This window comes from Diadema setosum, chromosome 10, assembly GCF_964275005.1.
Source record: "Diadema setosum chromosome 10, eeDiaSeto1, whole genome shotgun sequence".
Classification (NCBI taxonomy): Eukaryota; Metazoa; Echinodermata; class Echinoidea; order Diadematoida; family Diadematidae; genus Diadema; species Diadema setosum.
In genome coordinates, this window is record NC_092694.1 from 23,070,361 (window position 1) to 23,095,013 (window position 24,653).

The following is a 24,653-nucleotide window of genomic DNA, read 5'->3' on the forward strand; positions in this document are numbered from 1 at the left end:
AACAAGAATACAAAGAGCTTGGACCAGCAAAATTACCTTGTTATATCTGACTTCGTTATAACGAGGTTCCACTGTATGTCATGACAAGTCTTCACACTGGTATCAGATATATTTAGTAAATAAGAATATATTGTTTTCCACAGCCCTCTCTTTTGGCACATGTAGATTATAGTATTATACACCCTGCTCACCAATGTTTTGGGATTACAGATTTGATGTGTGTTGAATTCAATGCTTTTGCATATTTAATTGGGTAATTTACAGGGTTAATTGTGTGCCTATAAAGATCAGCTTTACATTAGATTTCACTTGTAATGCATACCTATGTAGTAGGCCAATTATATGACCAGGTACTAACAGGATTTGACAATTTTGTGTGAGATTTTATAGCTCTTCAAAGTTTATGGATATCTAATAAGGTGGTTATATTTGTGCCAAATTATTGATTATTATTAAATCACACAGTGGGTTATTGATAGTTTAATCAATGTTATTGCATTTTCCTATTTCAAAATATGACAGGCATGACGAAAATTAATTTTTGGGGAAAAGTTGGAAATATGCATTGTGCCTAATTTGCATAATTAATGAGGTAAACATATCAATTTTGATTTCAAAAGATGCGAATTGGGACAATTAAACACTATGCCAAATTTGAGCAATATATCACTAATGGTATTCGAGTTATTCAAGTTACGCATATTAGCAGGACTTAGTCATTTTTTCGACTTTTCTTTGATTGCGGTCATCGATTTTAGCATGATAACGGGTTTTTGATAGTCCGTAAAATGAATTTCTGCCACAATGAAACTGCAACTTTTTTCGAAGTCAAGAGAGTTCATCATGGTTTACACCTAAAAATGTTTTTCATGGTTTTAATCCACGTTGTAATTAATCTAGAGGTATCCAAAATACCTTCATTATCATTTTCAGCCCCAAATTGCAGATTTTGGCAGGTTTTCGACTATTTTTGACAAACTGTCTTCCATGATAACTTTGAATGCAATGTTCAATTTGCATGATTTTTGTACCAAAATAAATGTTTCATTGAGATCTTTCATTTGAACCCAGTTTCAAAGATACCCAAGTGATTTGAAAATTTCATGTGTTATGCCTAATACAAGCATATGACAGTTTGTATATAATGTAATGCATACAAGACTATTCATTATTTTGTATCACAGTTTCTGTACAGTCACATACCTTTTGTATTATCATCCACAACATTTTAAAGCATGTACATTATTTCCCAAATATTTCATGTCACCTGGACAATTTTATGAGCAAACATGAAAACCAGAAATACAAGAAAGGAACATTAGTTGAATTAAATATCCCTTTTGGGTCAAAGTTCAAACAGGAACTGAAACCAATCCACTTCATCAAGAGCTCTTATTAGGCTCAAAACAGGACATGGTGTAGGCCTTTACACCAAATGCAACACAACACTTGTGAAAAGGAAATAAGGTGCAATTCATTTGAACAGGACACAGCCTACATGTAAGCATCAAAAAGTCAATATCTGCTTCTCGGTTGTGAACTCTGTTTGAGCCATCTTCAGTGCCGTCTTGTAGTCATCAAGGGCAACCAGTTTGTGCTGTGGCGCCCTCAATTGGCCAGACTTGGCCCAGCTGCAAAGGTCATGGAACATTTGCCTTGATGCCTCTCCTAATAGAAAAAACAAAACAAAACAACACAAAATAAACCAGTTGACTGGTCTGAAACTTTCAGCATACATAGCATGATTGAAAACCTGGGACAATATTCAGATTTGCTTGAATTTGCTTGTCACAATTGTATCAAAATGTAACACTACAATATGATATTACAATTGGTATATTTTTTCTCTGAATGTGGTTACACAACTTCATCACCCCAGAGAAAATTGAAATGGCTATGTAAACTTGACATGTCTTTTTCACACATCTTTTAAAAACATTATTTAACATAATTGCTCTGTGGGGATACAGACATTTTTAGACATGAAGGCAAAGGACATAAGCAGAATAGTGTTCTCTACAATGTAATTTCATCTCTATGAACATAGTTTACTGCAACTTGATGACTTCTTCTCTGTATGCTTTTACATATTAAATAATTAGGAAATAAGTAAATGAATAATTAAACACTGAAAGAGCTCATGAAAAAAAGAGGGCTACTACCTTTAATCCTCCACAAGTCAGTGCACTTGATTATAATTTGCTAAGCTTTTTGATTGGCAGGTAGTTACTAAGTTGTAATTCCATTCAAACCACAGACCAATATGTGCATTGAAAGAACAAACTCAGTCAACTGGGCTCCATCTTGTTTGATGTTGCCTCCCTATTCATCCTTATCCTTCAAAGGTTGCCCCCCCCCCCCCCCCCCCCCCCCATGGTCCTCAGGATCATCACTGACCCTCCTCTGCCTTTTGTCTGTCCACGATCCTTTAATCCCCCTTCTTTTATCTGTTGGGCTCCTTGCCCATGACCCCCAACTCTCCCCTTTTGTTTTCTTTGTTCTGTGTCCCTAGCCCCCCCCCCCCCCCCCCCCCCGATTGTTCCTGTTGTGTGTAGTCCTTATATGTGATTGCTGTCCCTGCCTGTTTGTCATTTTGCCTCTGATGAAGATTCTGCTAGGATTGAAAACTTAGGCCCCTTTGACTCCATTTTACTCCATTGGCTCGCCACTATTGATAAGTAGTTTTCAGCAGCTTTTTCCGCTACATATTTTATTAAACAAGACTCACTGGTGCAGTACTTCCAATTGAACTCCCTTGTAGTATGATACAGATTCCAGGACCACATGATTCCTACTTATCATGCAAAGAAAGCAAGCCAGATGATGTGTGAAATCGATGAGGAAAGCACGTTTAAACATTTGAAAGAAGAAATTGCATATTACCTGCTGTGTTTTCTTCGTGCCACCTGCTCATCCAGAAACCAAGGAACTTGATGTCGTTGAATATCAGGGACCCAGTGGGCACCATGACTGGTTGTTTGGACATCCCTCCATATGTGACTATCGTTCCCCCTTGCCTGGATGTGCGTATCACAGACACACACAGAAACAAGTATTTAGAATATTAATATCGCATGGCTTTAGAGCAAGTTGTATTTTCATTTTACATTCTGAGATTGTTCATAATATCAAGTATGGTGTCAGGTGGAATGTGAGCAAATCAAATACTCCTTTTAGCCAGAGTGAAAAGTGTGGAGTTGCAATGCAATATAATTCTGTTTTCAATAAGATCATATAAAGGTCACCCCTCTTTCTTTTTCGTTATGATCCACTCTTTTTATGTTCACATACATTAAAGCCATTGCTAGACACCCAATCAAGGTCAAATTAACTGTCATTATTCATTCAAAAGCAAAGTCTATACCTTTTTTGCGATAGTGTTTCACAACACATCACTGACAATTTGATTTTCCTTTTGATACATTGTAAGTATTACTTCCACATTCAAATTTTCTGACTTTTTTTCCATTCATTTTTATGCAAGTGGAATAGCAATGCTGATGTCAAAATTCACGCTGTGACAACACGATGAAATGGACAATTGGTCAATACAGGAAGGTATGACACAATACCTTCTTGGTCAAGATAACCTTTTCTTACTTTACATTTTACTGGGTTCCTCTGTACTTACTGTAAATTCTTGATGATACTAATCACACTCTTCCCACCTATTGCATTGATGGCAAGTTTGGGTTTTGGCAGTCCCTGTTGGCACAATGACAGAAAGACAGAACACTTCTAGTAATTTTGTGCATACATTCCTCTGATGGGGCTAATCAAAAGAAAAAGAAAAGAAAAGAAATATGCTTATTCACATTCCTCAGTTTATTGACATACACTGATTGGAAATATACATGTGTATATGTGACCCTGCACCACAAAACCAACAAAAAGTCACCAGACATGGATTTTTAGTTAAGGGCAGATTCTGAAAGAGCAGACTCTAATCTCTAAAATGATGTACAACTCAACTGAAATGGACTCTAAATCTAAATATTGGAAAGAAAGCCACACTCAGGAAAAGTGTGAACTGAGAAGAGGCTCTGAAGCACAGTCTATTCAAGCACTTTAATCTTTACCAAGCCGTGCTAGCTGTGCGATGAATGGGACAAAAAACAGTTTGTAAACGAATGGAGTAACAACAATGAAGGGATTTTCAGATTAAGCTGAAATTAAATATGCTCTGTTAACACATTCTGTCCATAATGCCAACTTTCAAAGGAGTAGCACTATCTTTTCTAAAGTTATTATAGTTGAAAGTGAAGAGTGTGTACAAGGATTTTGAAGAAATGAAATGGGGACTCTAAAGACACACCTATTCACACTATTATAAAAAAGTGTTCAAGATAAACTGCTACAAATCACACTTTCCTGTTTGTTTTATGATCCCAAATTTTAGCATAATGTAGAAGAAGACTTGCTCTTTCAGAAAATATAAAGGAGTTAAAATTGGCTAGGTCGGTCCATTTCACCTTTTTTCAGTCCTCCCACAAAATCAGTGAGTGTGACTTTTTGTTTGTTTTGTGATGCAGGGTCACATACATATTTTTCTTCTTAAATGGAGCTTTCCCTTTAACCAAGTACCAGGTATTCAACATTATCAACAGGGTCAACTTGTAGTTGACTACATACTCACAGGAATATGTAACACAGTCATTTGTTCTTGGATAGTCCTCCTAGCTCTTTAAAGCCAGACTGCACTATTACATGTTTATACAAACAATGAGTCTGATTTAAACATGAAGGGCAATTATCATATAATGATGAAAAACTACAATGCCCTTTTTTGAAGGCTTTAAAGACTTGTCATGGATGAACATATTCTGTGAGCACACATCTTTATAACCCATCTTTATAACTCATCTGCAGTCTTCCAAATCCACTTCTAATGTTGCATATTTTGCTAATCTCTTGTAACTGAAACCCTTATGTTGTTGTGTACCACACACTTTGTGTTACATGTAATTATCCTAGATATGTATTCTTTTTGATAATTCTATGGTTGTGAGTTGAATAAACTCTGCAATTATTAAAAAGAAGGATTTAGAAAGATAACAACAGACCTTAACGGGGGACTAACGATACAATACTAACCTACTTGTGTGCGCTCCTGCTCTTTTTTAAAAATCCAATCAGGCTTCATCAAAATGACCTGTACTCTAACTTGGTATTTATGCTGTGTCTTACTTTAAGAAGAGCTGATGCTTCTTTCCTGAGGGTACTCTCCGTCGTTACCACGGTAGCACCAAGTCCATGCAGGAAATCTGAGAGTTCTGTCAGATTTGGGCGTTCTCTCACAATGTTGATTGTCTTCAACCCTCTAGCGGCAGCAATCTGAATCACAGCTTGTCCTGCCCCACTGTTGGCAGCATTCTGTAATACTGTGTCACCTTGGTAGCACACAAACAAACAAACAATTAAAAACAAGAAAGCATTGAAATGTATAAATCTTTGATAACAAGCATGTCACACACTTCATTCATTTAAACAAGTATCATCAAAAGCCCTACATTTCATATCAAGGGAAATGCTGCTTTCATGTCTGGTACATTGACCAATGACTGGTCCAAGCTACATAAAAAAGAAAAAAAAAAACCAGTAACAAAGTCTACACCAAAAGCAGGTAACTTCAAGAAAAAAAATAAATGTAAATCACATGCTTCTGTATTCTATCTAAATCAATATTCTTTGTCAATAGTAGGTATGATATAGCATGGAAACAAAACTTTGTGAAGGGACTTGTGGAGTCCATTATTGCTGTAAACAGATTTCATAGCAAACATGAGATAGACACCACAAAAATATTTTAAATGGAAGCAAACAGCTGTAACAAACTATAATCACTCAGTGGAAGTTTGTTTACATATATCCAGACCACATTTTCTTGCGTGATATAGAATTTACTTTACAGCACACGCCATTGTTAATATCACTTCAAATTTCTGTAAAGAAAGAGGGGGAAAACTTAAGTTTTACTCCTGACTATAAACAAAATGACAACATAAATTGTCACAGATGCTACATACAAGGTCCATACTCAAATACACTGATATTTAATGACTTTCCAGAATTTTAATTTCTTAAAACATCCGATGTTATTAAAGTGTCATAATAATTGGTGCCAAATGGAAACCTGAACAACAATACTTTTATTTATTTACTTATTTATATATTTATTTATTTATCTATTTATTTTTTAGCTCACCAACCTTCCTCCAGGTGTTCAAAGTCAGCCAGCATCCGGTACGCTGTGCATGCATTAACTCTTAGTGTTGCTGCCACTAGAGGGGGTGTGCCCTCCGGCACTGTCATCACAGCATCGGCTGGACACACTACGTGTGACCGCCATGTGCCTACAGTATACAGTATGATAAGCCAACAGAAGGAAGCTCAATAGTAAAGGAAGATGGTACACATTCAAAGTTCAACTTCCTCTGCAATGATTGACAATGAAATTACAACTCTATCTATAGCAGTATCAAATTATGTTAGAAATTTCCCTTAAAAATATCATGTGGACTAGAATCTCTCAAATCAGCATAAGAAAAATTATCCTTCATCTTGCAATTTTGCCAATTTGATGCATTTTTAATGACCATACAACAATTTGAAGGTCAATGAGTTGTATGATTTGGGGTCATAAGAAGGACTCCCCATAGCGAGGTCCATGGAATAGTTTATAAAGTGAAGGGGGGGGGGGCCTGTGGGTCACTGGTACCCCACAATTTTCTTTTCTCTTTTTAAACAGACCTCAGGAAGTTGGAGGGAGGGCTGCACCTCCTCCCCCCTCCCCACCCAGTGCCACGACACCTGCACAGTACTTTTGGTCATGTGACCTTGAAGCGACTCACATAGAAATACTTGACTGTCAACAAACCAATCCTTGATGCTTTAAGCTATTAAAAAGAATAAAGAATAAATCAACTTCTGCTAAATTATGGAGAAGGTGTGATGAAACAATATCCTTTTGAGTAGTCTAATGAAAGAAGAACGACTTTCAAGCAAATGTCAAATGATATACTGGCACACTTGTTCTGTATACACCCACACACATTACAATGAGAAAGAAGTGATATTACAAATCATATAAAGGTAGCTTTGCATGCTACAATGGAAGACTTTCATACTGCATGTGATACCATGCCAACTTTTATCCATTCATTTTATTACTTCAAATTCCCCAATTTGGCGAAATACAACTGTATTTCACAGATCTGTAGCTTTTAACACGTTACACTGCGTTCATGCAACCATATCAAAATGCACAGAATATGACCCAGTAAATAACTCTGAACACCTTCTTGAGAGTAACAGGATGCTGAAATGTTACAAAAGGCAAAGCTTACAGAGTTCTTCTCACCTGTAAATCTTCCAGGAAATATGACTCTTTCTCCCTGATGCATGTCTGTGACATTGCTTCCCACTTGTAGAATTTCTCCAAGACCCTCAAATCCTGCAACAGCTGGAAGGGATGGCTGGATGGGATAGATACCTGCCACCAATCAGGGATGAATTACAGTAAGTTATCTATTTTCTCATCTGTCCATGAAGTATTTTAACCTCGGCTCTGTTCGTGGTTACCAACATTATACTCTGTCATTACAACAAAAAATATCTACACTTTGTATCAAATGAGCTACAAGTATAATCAATATAAGTATAATACCCTGTCAAGATTTGATACAGGGCTTTCAGTCAATGGTATTTAGTAGACAATACAACAACAGCTGGTAGTGGTACTCAGGATAAAAACTGCCGAATAACAACTTAAAATTATATAACACACAGAGTGAAATAACACTACATACAAAGTTATCTTTCAGGTAGAAATTAATATTCATGACATGGCCTAACAATGGTAAATAATCAGCTTTGTCATATTTCTTCAAAATTAAGCCTCCAACAAACATTCTTTTTTTTTCTGTTATTTTTTCTGTTTTCTGTATTTTTTTTTTTTTTAATCCCTGCTTATCCATGGCCATCACGGCAGGCCTCTATCATCTGCACTGCAGATGTGATGCAATGTATTTTTTTTTTCTTAAATGATTAATCACTGTGACTAGCATAGAGATGTTAATAGTTCACCTTGGATGGCATTGATGTCTGATGGGTTGATTGGGGCCGCCACCATTTTGACCAGAACTGAGTCTGAATCAATTTCAGGTAAGGTTTGTTCTTGTAGACTGTAAAGAAAATGATTTCAGAAAAAAAAGCACAGTTACCAACTTCGGCTGGAACCTCAACTTCAACTTTATTGAAAGTCAAACATATACATCAAAATTACATGAAATAAAAATATTACAAGAATTTACATTTGAGTTAAACATGATTTTTTTGTTTTCCCTTTTTTGGTTTGTGAGTGCAAGGAGTGGGGTCAGACAAACAAAATACAAGTTGGGACTCAGTTGTGTGGCACAATGGACAACAGTCAATGATGTCAAGTGACAAGAAAAGTAGCTACAGTTGTCAATGACAATTATGTGTTCCCTTAAATTTACATTGTTATTTTGCATCAAATAATCAATGATGATGCAATGTAGATGTAAATCAGACATCTGTGACAATTTGTGTGTCAAGATGTACAGTACCACTACCAGTATTCCATTTAAATTTACCCAATTTAAAATTTAATGAATGAAACTGTCTGTTCTTCTAACACTGTATTATTCAGGTGCATGAAGCATTAATCCCTGTCTGCATCTGTCATGTCCTGATAGTGATACTATAAAATCCTCACCTTTTAGTTTTGACTTACAGTCTACTTAACTTCCTTCTTTTGCAAATGTCAAAGAACTCTAGAGTAAAACCCCCAATTTTCGGACACTTAAGATTTTTTACAATATTTGTTCAACTCAAATAATACTCTACAAATATCTATAATAATGTATGTTAAATATATCTACCTACTTTTTCCCAATATTGATTTTGTTAAATACATTATAAGATTTCACAAAATCACTGAATATTATCACCTTGTCAATTCCCCAAAATTCGGACAGCCTCTCCAAAATTTGGACACGCATGCAATGACAATACGCATACAAGGCTGCTGAAAAATGAGCGCGCGCCACACCTTGTTGGCGCAAGGTTGCATCAGGGACGTTGCGGCGCCCGTTCGTGTCCGTATTTTGGTGACTCTACACTTGCATTCACCCCCTGTACATTTATTCACTGCATTGGCACGTACGGAGATTTTGTTTTTCTTTTGTGTTTTTGAGGATACCATCACACTCTGAGCTTGCAATAAGCGAAAAATCTCGCAACAGAACGGCGTAATTTTTCAATTTTTAGCGCTTTTCTGGCGACCCTCATTCTTTACACAGGACCCAATTTGCGCGCGCTTTGGAAAAGTTATGGCGATTCTGCGTTTTTCACAGCAAAATTTGGGATTTTAGATGGAGTTTTGGAGGTGACCATGGTGACTCAGGCACTTTCCTGTGTAGCCCGACCAGATACTGTTACGCTATGCGAAAACAGCGTCTGACGAGCACGGCATGCAGCCTCGAAGTGAGGAACCTCAACACAACTACAAAGATTGAAAGATTGTGTACGGTGTGGACATGCTGGATATGATGATCAATTTCGGTAAGTTTCATTACGTACATTTGAATACTGATAGCATCAGATGTAGAGTAAATATTGAAGAGTATACTCGATGAGTTTGAGGTGACAAAAATTATCGTAAGTATCAAAAGTCGAAGCTATCGTGATACGATTACGTCGCTCTCCTAGTGGTTGGTGGTCGCGCTCGTACAGCCCTGTCGCGACGTACCATGTACAGCGACTGGGCTGTGTATAGTTATTTCCTGTGGTGAACGAGTGTGCCAGTATGTGAAACGATGTGACGGTAGAATTTGCTGGCTTGTGATAAGTGATAAGTGTCTGGATTTTGGAGGCCGGCCGAAAATTGGGGCTTTTATAGTTTTAACTCTAAATAGACCAGCTAAGTTAAGAGTAAGACTATCTGAGTAAAAGACAAAGCAAGAAGAGAAAAGGTGACAGAAGACATTGTCATTGATTGCCTTCCATGAACATGACGAAGCCGAGCAAAAAAAAAAAAAAAGTTCTGAACAGTCGAATCACAACATGAAGCTAGCATACCACAATCAATATCTGGCCCTAGAGATTTTCCTAAACAAGATAGACATTCTAAGTTCGATTTCAAGCCAAGTCACACTGCACCGAGGTTGACACATAACATACATAAAAGATACATAGTTTTGTACACATGGGCCTGCTACACTACTTTCACATGCACATTTCATTTCATTCTGTAGGCCTAACGTTATATCTATTTTAGGGTAACTCAACTTACGTTATCACCTTCTCTGGGTCACCACGCTCATGATATATCAACGCTTTTCCTTTGAATATTGAGGAACATAGTCGTCTGCATGACCTTAATCGATGTGTTGAAATTTTCAGCAGTTCTGAACCTAACAGCGAAATACCTTTGGTGACCATGGGCGCTGCCATTTTGAAACCTTGAGAACGGAAGTGCACCCTCTATCGCGGCTTATGTGTGCAAACGCGGGAAATTTTGTACGACGACGGTGTACGTAGCTATTGTACCACGTATATCAGCCCATGTAATGTGGGGAATGAATGAATGCATAATATCAATGCAGTATCGTTCTACGCACACTCACTGTGACCGGTGTCATTGACATTGTGGGCTATCGCCGTAAACTACCAGTGCCACTAGATATCTAATCCTAGTATACGACTACGAGTAAACGTAACTTATTTTTTTGTTGTCAAGTCGTCTGTAGCTCTACTTTCCTTGATACCATGGAGTTCTCTGAAACTAGCACCAAGAAAAGGATCAAGAAGGAATCTTTCCTGGATAGAACCAAAGAACCTCATATGCTGTTTTATCGCATCCCCCCGATTGAAAATATTTCCCTCAGTGAGTTCGAGGAGTTGGCGAAGAGAAGACTTGAAGGTATGTTAATTACAGTGAAATCATCATTAATATCACATCACATCACATCAGATACGGGAGTAGAGGATTGGTCCTGTAGTATTCCGGTCTCAACATAGAAATAACTTCAACTTCGTTGCTTTGTATTTGCGTTGATGGTTGAGGAGCAGAGCCAGAGGTTTTGAATCTCTCCCTGCTCCAATGTCTATCGAATAAATCTTTGAAATTATAATTGAGGAAGCTTCAATAAATTACTACAGTAGACTAATCTACAGTCAGATAAACAAAGGCCACAAAGCAACATGTGTTTAACGAGGCTAGACAAACAACTGGACGATCCAGACGTGAAACCATCTGAGATGAAGACAGGAGGTCACCATAAAAAAAGTGCATTCCTGTAGTCTTATAACATGAAGACACTATCAATCATTGTCATGACATTGATGACAAACTGATTGTGTACCATTATGCATGATGACAATGATGATAATTGACCTGTGGATGGATGCACAAAACTGTTTTCATGTAATTGTAAATTTATAATGATCATATATGATATGAAAAAAAAAAATGATAGTAACGTCTTCATAATCATGATTACGACAAAAAGGGGATCTAATGGTAAATTAACACCCCGTCGAGACCAAGCGCAGACGGCCGGTACGCAATATAAGTCAAAGTGTTTGTTTGTTTTTTAGCATGTAGGGCCTAGAGGTCTGCATGTTCATGTTCCCAATGCTATTAAAAATGTTGTATGTGTAAGAAATACTGCATGTGTGACTGATGACTGTGTAGATCTACTTTGTGTGCGCGTGTGTGTGAGAGAGAGAGAGAGAGAGAGACAGAGACAGAAAGAGAGATAGAAAAAGAAAACATGTTTCTACAAGTCAAGTCAAATGTACATGAAGAATAGTGGCAATCTGGCAAGCAAGCAGATTCATTTCATTTGGGATTGAGATGTGAAATTATTTCTTCATACCAAATCTGCACGATTGGTTAAAATATTAATGGCAAAAACAGTATTATTAAAAAAAAAAATCAAATTCTTTGTTTCTTATAAGGGAGAGAAAACATAAACAGGGTTACAAATGTAGCATTCACTCTGGAGACACAAAATGCTTGTCAAATGTCAAGACAATTTGTTCCTTGATAATTAGAAAGTTTATCCTTTCTATGTGCCTACAAGGTCATTTACACACCCAAATTAATACCAGGATAAGCCTTATTGGCAATAAGGCCTAAAGATGCATTTTGTTATTTATAACTTTCTGTGTGTCTTCACTTGTCTGAAGTGGAGGATGATAGACATACTGGTAATGTTCAAAACATGAGTTATGTGCATATTAACCCATCTTTTGTACTGAGTGTTTCACTGTATAGACCTGTTGTTCTCTCTCTCATCAAACAGTTCTGAAGCATGTGGAATCAGTTGGGATCCGTCATGTCAAAGGGAGTGATGAGTACAATGAGAGGATGGACAAGGAATTAAAGAAGCTGATGCCTATAGCTCACAAGAGAGTAAGTAAATGCATGGCTGCACACTAACGTATTTTTTTTTTTTTTTTTTCTACTGGCCCAACCTTTTTATCTGACCAGTAGGTGCCCAGTTTTTTTGTTGTTGTTTTTTTTCATTTTTTACTGGTCTATTCCTGAAAAAGTTGCTGGTCTGACAGTGGTTTTTACTGGTCCTGAACTGTTGGACCAGTGCCAGTTTGCAGTATTGAGTAATGGAACTGATAATTCCAGGCTCAGAAACATTCAAGATCCCTCACTCATTGTCTGTGATGCCCATCTGTTCAGTCTTAACTTCAGTCTAAAAATCAACATTGGTATATTTGGTTTGATACTTTTGATACCCTTGGTGTGACTTCTTATTCATTATGTGTAAAAACAAAGTGACTTTTAGACAAGTGGCCTCATGTAGCCAATATTGACTATCAAAGATTTCAATGAAATCACTTTAAATCATATGTACACTTTATGTATAGTATGCTTTCTCCTGAATTTGAAATGGAGCTTGAACTTCTAATCGATGCAGACTTTTCCAAACAAGTGTTTACAATTAAAACATTACAATTTAAATTTGATAGTGACAGTTGCTCCATTATCCTTCCTGGATATCATTTTAGCTATTTTTCACTGTTGCTGATGATATGTTTTAATTACTTTGAGATTGTGTCAGTCCCCAAACCCTAATGACAAAGATTACAATTATGTACTGGTAAAGTGGAAATTTCCTGTGCATTTCTGGAAACATGATACTAGCTAAAAAATGAAAATACACACATTTTTGCCTGTTATGTGTACTTTACCAGGCCAAGCAAGAAAAATTACTCATGTGAAAATTTCCACTTTTTAGTATTTATTCAGTGCCATTGAATCCATTATTTCTTGTTTTGGGTTTATGTGCAGATGAGCGGGGAGGACTTGGCCAAACATTTACGGGATGACAGAATCTCACATTTCATCCTGAGGTTGGCCTACTGCAGATCGTAAGTAAAGCCTGAAGAAGGTACAGGATACCCATGCAGGTGTACTGGTAGGGGACTTCAAATCCATCAGCCCACTTGCTTGGAGGTAGCTAAAACTTACTGAAAAGCAAGTGAAATGAAATAGTAGTTGCCTGTTAAGAATGTGGAACTCTGTCTCAAATGCCCATTTCGGATAACTTGATGATGTATATTTGTAATGCAGTAATGGGATGTTGTGATGTGTCAACTTCATTATAATCTTATATTGTATTACTTCTTTAGGTACCTTAAAAATGAAACTTTGTTCGTTCTAATATCAAAATGTTAGTCTTTTTCTCTCTCTCTCTCTTTTCATTCTTTTGTATACTTGCCTGATCCCACTTGCTCAGTTACTATTACCGCTTTCATAACATAGTCTTCAAATCAAAATGACACTTTGCAGTGACCAATGTGGTGGTCACACAGTACTGTAGTCTGTACATTGGTATTGAAATTATTTCAGACATAACTTCTCAGTACAGCAAAACAATATGTTCTAATGATGTGTCTTTGTTTAATCATCCATGCAGGGAGGATTTGCGGAGGTGGTTCATACAGCAGGAGCTTGATTTGTTCCGCTACCGATTCCTGCGAGAGTACAGTGAAGCCATTACCCAGTTCCTGGCAGAAAACAAGTTGCACTACTCTCCAGTTAGTATAGAGAAGATCAACCTTAGCAGGGCATAGTGGGGGGGGGGGGAGGGTGGAGGTTGCAGTGTGTACTACTTAGAAGGTTAGAGGTTCAAATCACATTGATATCTTTCATTGTTTTCATCATTCAGCAAGACAATTTTTATGTCATTGATCTAGGAGTGTGAATACCAGCATGACTGGATGTGCACAGTTTCATTCAAATGCATTGTGATAGATGTATCACATGAATAGTTCATGTCTAGAACGATGTATTATTCTTTCGTTGTTTACATCCTTCAGCAAGACAATTTCCTTGTCATTGATCTGGGAGTTTTGGAACATTGAGGTTTTTCAATAAATGTACACACCCAAATTCCCAGGCTGATGGCATGTTGTGCATAATTAAGACAGTAAAAGTAGTAGTAAAGACACAGCACAACTTGGTTATCCTAACTTCCTCAATCCAACCAAATTACAGCATGACAGGCAAGCAGAAAAAAGTGTCAACCCCCCCCCCCCCAAAAAAAAAAAAAAACACGCACACACAAAAAAACAACAACCAACAACCAACTTATGAATAGTTGAGTATTTATTACTTAGAATGAGAATATGAGGTATGCCATGATGATTATTGCCACATCTAGGAGTACAGTGGACTCCCATTATAATGAAGTCCTTGGGAACGGCAGATTTCTTTCGATATATCGAAATTTCGTTATAACCGAACAAATAAACAATAAAAGTACATATAGTGGATTATAATGCGGCCTGAATTTTTACTTGGTTGTAACCGGAATTTCATTATAACTGTGTTCATTAAAACAGGAGTGCACTGTAGTTCTTATAAATATTGCAATGCATTCAGTGTCTAAAACTTCTTCCTCTCTCCCTTATAACCCATCTTTTCCCTTCCTAATGTTTTCCTGTTCTCATTTTGCAGATCCCTCAGCAGGAAAAGGATGCACTGGCCGACAAGCTTGTCAAGTCTTCCCACGGGATCAGCGCGGCCATGTTGGCCCACACAGACTTCTTCAAGGTGCCCTTCACAGAGGCCCTGGATCTGGTCCGAGGACGGAAGGTCTTTGTGCAGAAGGTAACCTTTGACCTTTGTCATAGTCAAAATGCTCCGTAGCCGTCGTTATCACCCCCGTCACTGTGGTTTATGCAAGAATAGTTGCAGAGGTTGATGACAGGAAACAAAGTCAAGCTACCAAGGGGAGGCAAGCCCCAGCAAGGGGCCTTATGGAGACCTGTCCAAATTTCTTATCTTGTGCCTCCGCAAATTGGTGAATTTTGCTACCAGTATCTGACAGTGAAAATCACAAGCTATCAGCAGAGTTGAACTGAACCCCCCCCCCCCCCCAAAAAAAAAAAAGAAGGAAAAAACAAACAAACAACAACTATCATTGCTATGGGGAGAAGACCTTGTATCTTGAATTTTTGTGGAAATCACTTTTTTGGATTAACTGTCAGATAATCAGTTAAGTAATGTTCTGTCCAAATTTTAGCTCTATTACCCAATAATGCTGCCACCATGCCATGTCAAAGGAAAGGCGATCTCATTTGTTATCATATTGCTTTGCCTGCCAAATATTATTATCTGTGATGCAACAGGAATGTAGATTATAATTATGCTTTGCAGAAGTGAAAAAGGATGCAGAGATGGAGTGGTCTGAACCATACCCCAATCCTCTTATGCCATTTTCCACCTATATATAAGTTTTTATACAGATTTCATGATGATTGGACAGGAAATTATTTCCAGGGTATGGCATCAAACTTTTTGCATAATTTTCAGAGAAATGCCACACAGATGATAGTTTCATAGAGGCATATGATGCTGAATTGTGTTGTACACAGTCACTCCATCATTTTGTACTTTTGTAACTAACTACAATGTACTCATACTAGAGTGCTCTTCAGTTTTAGTTTCCTGTTAGGCAACGAGATCAAATTTACAAGTGTTTCAAGGAAATTTGAGATAATTCAATGACTATCACATTTTTTTTTTTTAATTTTCCATAATGAACTGTTCATCCACATGTGATGTTGACTGAATATTTCTATTTATATTCATTATTAAGTGATTTGGTGGTGGCTTTATTTTATTAATTTATTTTTTATTTATTTATTTATTTTATATTACTTATTTATTTTTTTTTTTTTTTTGGGGGGGGGGATGGGCTATGTTGCACTGAAAGAGAAATGTTTCATGGTAGCATGATGCTGAACTTTATCACTTTTAGTCCATGGCTTGGTACTTTAATGACTATGAATGTTTGTGTGCATTTCAGTTCTTTTTTCCTGTATCATATCCTGTAAGGCAAGAAGGAAAAGTGTTAAGTGCTTCAAGGAAGTAATGAAACACACAGTACTAGGGTGTTTTTTTTTTTCTTTGTGGCTGAGGAGAATGAACTCTACATCATTCTTCATTTTTTTGTTGTTGTTGTTGTCATGTCTGTCTAATGGATATTCGAGATAGGGGAAGGGGGCATGACAGAGTTAGGCGGGGCACTAGGAGGAACTTTGCTTAGGTTTTTTTTATTTTTTATTATGAATACACAAAGTATTGGTACTTTGTATGAAATTCTGTCCGAATCTTAGCTCAAAACATATATTTATAATGGTTGTTTTAAAGTCAATACAGAGAGAGAAACCATTCGCCTACATATCTTAATGACTTAAAAAATTAATATGCAGACTTGAAAAAAGTTAATTCCAACACATGTGCTTGTTCTCTTTGCTGCAGGGATATGCCTTTGTACCGCACGGTGATCTGGTGTCCATAGTACTGACTGCCTTCCGCTCCCATCTCTCTCATGCTTTAGCGGTACATGAGAATTTTGTCTCTTCACTTTGTGAATATGCGTGGAAATGTCATTTCTGTTAGTAATGTGGAGAGGGAGATAGAGAGCAGCAATTATGTACATGCATTTACGCAGAATGATTGGTAAATGAGTCAGAGAAAGAGAAAACTATCTAGATGTAAATATAGAGCAGCAGACAGAGATGGGCAGAAAGTGCCAGAAAGAGAGATAGGGGATTGGAGAGAAAAACATAAGACAAGGAGATTGTAGAAAAGTAGACTTTGGTAATGACAATGTATTTGGAAAGGCCAGTTTTCACCACAAATAATCCATAACACCTATTTGGTGATATAAACAGTATGATGGTTAAAAATAGTTTGTGCTATGTAAAGGGAAGAACATGGCAAAAAAACTGAAATGAAAAGTTGATATAAGGAAATCTGATTTAAAAACAAACAAAAAGGTGTTCTGTATTAAATTGTAAATTAGAAACAAATACCCAAAATGACTGTTCCCTTCCTGCAAATACTTTTAGCCTTACAACCAAGAACATGATTTTGAATAACTGTAAAAGTGGAAATTTTCATGGTGTGGAAATTTTTGCACATTTTGCACGACTAGAAACTAGTGAACTAGAAAATAAAGCACAGAAATAATTTTGCATATCAAATGTACCACTGTGGTATGTCTTGATTCTGCAGAATTAAAAGCAAGTGAAATTCATCGTACTCAGCAAAACGCAAAAAAAAAAAAAAATATAGATATATATATATATATATATATATATATTTGCGTGAAAATATCCACTTTTACAGTAGAAGAAAGGATTAGCAGGGAGAAGTATAATTTCAGGGCAAGATTTTGTACAGTCCTGGAAGATATATTCTGAACTTGGCTTCTCATTGACAAGGTGCTCTTTAGTCTTGTAATGCCCTTTTATTTCTGTAGTGGATAAAAACTGCTACTCCCCCCCCCCCCCTTTTTGTTGGGTTGACTTGTAGCATCACACACTCTTCCATTTTGTGTCTCTTCAGATCACAGCAAGGGGGGTTCCCCACTTGGAGGAAGATGGCCGCCTCCTGCCAATGCTGAACAACCTGAGCAAACAGTACCTGGGCCAGGACTATGGCAGCAACAAGAGGTCTGGGAACTGCAAGATCAACCTAGAGGACATCAACAATGTGAGTTCTGAATTTAATTTGCCCAGGACCAAGACTACTGTAAAATGTGAAATTTTAGCGGCATGAATTTTGCGAATTGGAGCCAACAGCCTTTTTCACAGCATGAAATATTTGCGAAGTGCCTCTGGCTTTCAATTTATTATAGCGTAGACAAGAGCTTTCGTGTGCATTTTAACTTTGCGAACATTGGCTCTCGCGAAATGTGAGATATTAAAATGCACGCGAACATTCCTTGTTTTACAGTAACTGTAGAAATTGAAACCCAAGTGTTATCTTTTTCTTTTTGTTATTACGAGTATTATGATTGTTGTTGATATTGCACTGGCTAAATTTCAGTTTACTATGCTTGTACACCAACCTGAGGAAAAGAGTGTTTTTATACATGACTTTGTATGATCTCCAAAATAATCATAATGAGTTTTTATGCCTCCATCACGAAGTGTTGCCAGAGGCATTATGTTTTCGGGGTGTCCATCTGTCCATCCGTCCTTCCATCTGTCTCTCTGTCCTTTTGTCCATCTGTCCGTCCCTTCGTCCGTCCTTCCATCCGTAATCAATTTTGTGGACAACGTAACTAAAAAAGCGTTTGAGATATCCTAATGAAACTTGGCATGTACACATAATATGTATGAGTGGGTGAAGTTGTGCCTATCAACTTTTGGGCACACATGCTCAAGGTCAAGGTCAAATGCACAAAATTTCACTATTTCCCCCTGATCTATGCAATGCCTGAAGGTATTTTATTGAAACTTAGCCTATATATGAACTACCAAATGAAGATTCTCCAGAGTGTTTCGGGTTGTAAGGTCAAAGGTCAAGTGAAAATGTTAAAATTTCACTTTTTTTCTCCATATCTCACAAATGGTTCAAGGTATCTTCATGGAACGTAGTACGTATGCATGCACTGACTGGCAGTGATTATCTAGGGAATGTAGGGGTCATGGGTCAAAGGTCAAGTGAAAGTGCTAAATTTCACTTCTTTCTTATAAACATATGAAAGGGTCAAAAGTCAAGTAAAAATCCTCAAATCCCCAATTACCTGCATTCTAAGACAATATAGCCATTCATCCAATTAAACCTAGTCAAAGGAAAGTGAACATTTAACACATTTGTTACAAACCTGTCATGTTAATATTTTGCCAATTATATGAAACTGTCATCACACATTGTCAAGACATTGTACTATAGACCTATTAGGAGAACCATGCATTATGGTGGAGGCATACCAGTCGCCATAGTGACATTTCTAGTTTCTTTTTGTTATTATCATTACAATCATAATTGTTCTGTTGCTGCACTAGCTAAATTTCAGCTTTTTATGCTTGTACACCAACCCGGGGATGAGAATATTTTTGTACGTGACTTTTATGTCATTCCAAAATAATCATCATATGAGTTAATGTGATATTTTAGTTGGCTGCTAATCTTGTGAAATTTCTCATACTGCGAAAAACTTCTTATTTGCTGTATCAGAACTTGTTCATTACTTTTCTTGTACTTATCAAAGTTCTGGCAAGTTCAAGAGATTTGCCTTTAATATGCAAGGTTAAATGCATATGAAGTTTTGCATTATTTTTCCAGACCATATGCCAGGGCAATATCTCAAGATTTACAATGCAGAGAGAATTTGATATGCAGATGAAAATGAATGTCAACCAGAATGCATGTTTGCATTAAATTTGATCATTCTCCTTCTAAATTTGTTATATTTTGTCCATAAGTATTTGCTTCTTCTGTGCCCTACAGTTGGCCAAGCAGTCGTTCCCGCTGTGCATGCGTCAGCTCCATATGTCCCTCCGCGAGCACCACCACCTTCGTCACGGAGGCAGGATGCAGTACGGCCTCTTTCTCAAGGGAATCGGCATGACCCTTGAGCAGGCCATGACCTTTTGGAGGTCAGAGTTCACTCGCATCATGGATATGGACAAGGTGAGAATGTCTGGGCTATGAGAGAAAAGGAAGTTACATTACCTTAAACATGGCTAGATTCATTGTGAGAAATTTGAAAATTGTACCATGTATAATATGGTTGAATCAAATTGTGGAAGTTTTTAAAGCAAATGTGTGAGTCATCTGACTCAGCTATGCCTCAAAGTATATTGCCCAGAGCAGTACGTTAATGGCAGATAGTCCATAGTGTAACTGCCCTGTTGAATTATCTGTGAAATGCAAGTATTACTAACTACTTGATTATTGTATCATCAACAAAGAAAGCAAAGATATCACTCCTGTTTGAAATGATAAAAGATGAATCGCTGAATAATACATACTCATAAAATCAAATCAATTGGGAATGCCTAAAAAGAGCTGGGCTGATTATGTAATTATTAGGAAGAGACACATTTACAAATCTATTCAATTATATGCTTTCCTTTACAACAAAGAAAAGCAGCAACTAATGTATGCAAACTGGAATCCAAGTATCATAAAATGAATTCAGTCTGTGCAGATGGATGGACTAGCATGTCACTATGTCCTCAAGAGAAAAACTATCCATATGGTGTATGATGTAAACTTTTGATATTCAGCAACAGCTAGTAAACAGAGGATCCATTGCACTGCTTCTTTCATTCAATGATACACGTATGTTTTCTTCTTCATGGGTGAGGTTTGGGTGCGAGTAAACTTCAAACTTGAATGGTATTTCTTAATACTCGATGCATAATCTTAGATGAAAGTAATGATTTGATCAAATTGTAAGGGCTTTGACTTGTAACATGACAAAATTCTATGGTTGCATTATTGGGAACTTTGAAATGCCTTTTGATGACACATCTTTGGTTCCCCCCCCCCCCTTCCTGCCTTCAGTTTGAAAAGCAGTATTCGTATAACATCCGCCACAACTACGGGAAGGAAGGAAAACGAGCAAACTACACTCCCTATAGCTGCATGAAAGTCATCATGAGCAACGCCCCCGGTCAGGGGGACTATCATGGTAAGACACAAATTATGTTAACCCATTGAGGACAAGTCCCGCGTATACTCAGGCAGGTGTCTATGGGAAATGCGTGTTGTAGCAAAATCAGTCTGTCCGCAAAGGGTTAACAGATCAACCACACTTCTCAAGCGTGCTGCACACTACATGATCTGACTAGTCGCACGACTCTGGAGCCAAGCCAGGTCGTACGACCAGTGGTGCGACTCGACACCGCACAATAAGCAAACCACATACTTGTAGATACAGACTGTAGGTTTACAACTGTACTGGCATCAGTACGTACAGTAGCGTGATTGGCTGAAAGTTCCACGTCTGGTCGTGGAAATTCAACATGTCAGATCTTCATGACTGGCATTGCGACATAGTTGCATGACTAGAAACTGGCAAGGACATTAGACTCACTATATACTACCAGGAAATCAGCTGTACTGTTGTTTTTCCACAATTATATGAAACAAGAAATGATATATATCCATTTCAGGTGCAGACAGACAATGCTTAAGAGCAAATATGCTGGCAGACAGTACTAATTTTGCAAGCACAGAGTAATCACATTTGTCAAATACGTGTATCTGTACGTGCTGTATGTGGTTTGTTTGTTTGTTTGTTTGGGTGTTTCTTTGTTTTTGGTTCTTTTTTTTTTGGGGGGGGGATGAGCAGATCTGCCAACTTTTCACATGATATTTAGACTGAGTTTACTTCATTTAGAATAAGAGTTTCTTCTTGAAATAAAAAATTTAGTTGTTTTGTTTTTTTCTGAAATGTGATTCTGCTTCATATATGCAGTTTTCCTATTTTCTAATGAAGTATTTATTTTTGCATTCACCTTTCAACTTTCCTGTTTCTTTATTCTTTCAGACTTGTAGTTTGCATACCTCCAAAAAGCAATTAAATTCTTCGTGGACACTAATGATTATGATCACACTGAAATTTGTTTACATTATGACTCATTGATGCAAACTACAATTGATTAACTTTGTTCATACAAAACCACATTGTTTGCAATGCAGCCAGGTTTTTCATGCTACAGTGTACTTGCACAATGGGTTTAAACCTTTGTTGAATTCTATTAGGTTATAGCTTGTATGACTTTCTAATTTTAAATACAAATTAGTAAATGTCTGACAATAAGCAAAGACAGGTATGATGAAAGATAGTCACATTCCTGTGCTATCTTTGAAAATGTGAATTTTATGAACATAATGTTTCTGTCTTTGGACATTGTTATTTTGATGGAGGTGTGAAAAAGATAGTTGTAATGAATTGATGAAACTCATGGAAAAAGAAAATTGCACTCAATATCTCACATTCACACATATGACCTGCAAGGACTCGTTACACAATTAGTGATTTAACTGATCAAGTCCAAGAAAAAAAAGATGCTATGGTGTGATGCTCTTTCTCTTTATCATAATTTCAGCATTAATTGCTAGTTTTTGATAAGACAGAAGAAACATATTTATCAACGTATTTTTTGTTACTTCAGCCCTATTTTGTTCATGTTCAATAATTAAAATTGTTTATTTCAGACACAGTTCTATTATCAAAAGCCTATGACTGATTCTTAAAGGGATGATATAGTTTTGATTGAAATGGGGCTTTAAGGAATTCAAAGTTTACTTGATGATAATTGGTTTTGAAATGGCTGAGATATCAAAAAAAAAAAAAACAACAACAAAGAGGTCTTAATAAAAGATGGGACCCAACTTTTATTAGGACCACTTTTGTTTACTTTGTTTTTGGATTTCTCAATGGTTTAAAAACCGATTTTCATCAAGTAAACTTTGAATTCCTCTTAGAATTGTATGCTCTTTCATATTTTATGAGTCTATCTCTTTATTTCACAAAAAAGTTGGAAACCTTAAACCCCATCTCAACCAAAACCATACCATCCCTTTAAGGATGGCTCAGCAGTAAAATTCAAAGTTGCCAAGATAAAGAGACTTTTTTAAGTGTAATATTTTATATTTCATAGAATAAGTCGTATACTTCATTTGAGTTTGTTATGGATATTTATGTGTATAGTTACATCTTTTTGTAAATATATTCCTCTTTCGAGCTATTTTTATGTATTCTTTTATATCATTTGCTGTAAAACGTCACAATTCGGCCTTTGGCTGCGACGATGTTGATATCAATAAACCATTTCAATTCAATTCAAAAAAAAATTAGGACAACATGATAATTTCTGCAGCAAAATTTACCCCAAAGCTTGATGGATTAAAGCGAAAGTGATTTTGGGAGGATAGCTCACAGATTCTAATGTAATCATATTGCTCATTTTGGTGTAGTCTTATAATGTGTGATCTCGCTATCTACAACATCAGTACCAGTCCGAGACTGGACTGCCAAGTATTCATGATTTGTCCAGGGTTGTGAAAGTAAAATCTAGTCATGGATTCCACACTGCACGTAGGCCACAAAAGAACTGCACTATTAAATCCTAGGGACTACAATAAAAAGAAGAGTAGAATTCAACCCGTTGATTTCAAGTTCAAGGCTACTACATTCATATCTTAGGTACCAAAAAACCTCTGTTTTTAGATGTTTAATTTCAGCAGTTTTAAGCCCATCAGTTTTGTGCACATAGCTGTAAATAGCTGGTAAATATGTATCAACTATAAAACAAATACTAGCCATGAATTGACTACTGTAAAATGAGGAATGTTCGCGTGCATTTAAATTTTGCGAATTTCGCGAGCGGTGACATGCACGAAATTAAATTGCACGCGTAAGTCCTTGCCTACACAATATGCATTGGATGCCACTCGCGAAAATTCGCGAAAATTTCATGCTGCGAGAAAGGTAGTCGGCTCCAATTCGCGAAATTTTCATGCCGTGAATATATCATGTTTTACTGTATACTTATCATTTATTGCACCGCTAAGTGATACATACCAGCATCGTCTTTCCCCTCTATTCATTCTCTGCAAAAATTTGCTCTTATCAGCTCAGCTGATTTTGTTTTGGTTGTGTGTTTAGAAAAAAAAACAAACCAGAAACCAAAACCATTTTGACTTCTCTTGATGCTGAAAAGGCCATTCTCTCCTAGTTCTTAACTACTTCCTTTGTTGGCAGAAAGGCCTTTGCTGAAATAAAAGCCTTTACCCTTTGTAGCTGAGATGAAATACTGCTGCCTACTAATTCTTCCTTCATGTCATTTTTGTGTTTTTGTTTTTGTTTTTGTTTTGGGGAAATGGATTTTTCATGTAGGATTTCTAATTGACCAAAGTCATTAATTATGAACCAAAGATGAAAAGATCATTGGAAGCAGTTGCCATGGTTTTCTTGGCAAGGCACTCCATCTTTATTGTTAAGTCCTTTAGAGGGAGACTTACAGCTGTTGGTTCTTTGGTAGTGGTTGCTTGCTGCTTCTGTTGTGGCCATGTGAGATACCGCTATATCCAAACTCAGTCACAGTGCTATGAGCATATTTCTAAAGAAATTTGTCTTCATAACAAGTCTTCTCTCTGTTTTGTCTTGCCCTAATTGATTGACACAGCATTTAAGCATAGACACACTTTTAGTAATGTTTTATTTCCATAACCCCAGGTTGCCCATTCCGTCATACCGACGCCCCTTTGCTCAAGCAGCGTCTCTCGTCATATGGTCTGACCCAAAATGGAGTTGATCAGGTAGGTTGAAACATTTGTGTTGTTC

The 24,653-nt window shown here is 37.0% G+C and overlaps 2 protein-coding genes across 2 annotated transcripts in view; one reads left to right on the forward strand and one right to left on the reverse strand.

Moving 5' to 3' along the window:
• Nucleotides 1–1,507: 1,507 nt before the first annotated feature.
• On the reverse strand, nucleotides 1,508–10,400 carry LOC140234293 (enoyl-[acyl-carrier-protein] reductase, mitochondrial-like). Its single transcript, XM_072314357.1, has 8 exons — nucleotides 10,316–10,400; nucleotides 8,086–8,183; nucleotides 7,361–7,492; nucleotides 6,210–6,353; nucleotides 5,188–5,390; nucleotides 3,632–3,705; nucleotides 2,884–3,017; nucleotides 1,508–1,668 (listed from the first exon to the last, which is right to left on the reverse strand). Exons 2-8 carry the CDS (start codon nucleotides 8,129–8,131, stop codon nucleotides 1,508–1,510), a joined length of 894 nt encoding a protein of 297 aa, XP_072170458.1. The 5' UTR covers nucleotides 8,132–8,183; nucleotides 10,316–10,400.
• A 353-nt stretch (nucleotides 10,401–10,753) lies between these two features.
• The window catches only part of LOC140233678 (DNA primase large subunit-like), a 53,714-nt gene continuing 39,814 nt past the window's right edge, over nucleotides 10,754–24,653 (forward strand). Inside the window, exons 1-10 of the mRNA XM_072313777.1 lie at nucleotides 10,754–10,945; nucleotides 12,333–12,442; nucleotides 13,337–13,416; nucleotides 13,965–14,085; nucleotides 15,008–15,160; nucleotides 16,817–16,897; nucleotides 17,909–18,055; nucleotides 19,802–19,984; nucleotides 20,864–20,990; nucleotides 24,546–24,628. Coding sequence (XP_072169878.1) covers nucleotides 10,792–10,945; nucleotides 12,333–12,442; nucleotides 13,337–13,416; nucleotides 13,965–14,085; nucleotides 15,008–15,160; nucleotides 16,817–16,897; nucleotides 17,909–18,055; nucleotides 19,802–19,984; nucleotides 20,864–20,990; nucleotides 24,546–24,628 — 1,239 coding nt within the window. The 5' untranslated portion in view covers nucleotides 10,754–10,791. The remainder of the gene's footprint in view (nucleotides 10,946–12,332; nucleotides 12,443–13,336; nucleotides 13,417–13,964; nucleotides 14,086–15,007; nucleotides 15,161–16,816; nucleotides 16,898–17,908; nucleotides 18,056–19,801; nucleotides 19,985–20,863; nucleotides 20,991–24,545; nucleotides 24,629–24,653) is intronic.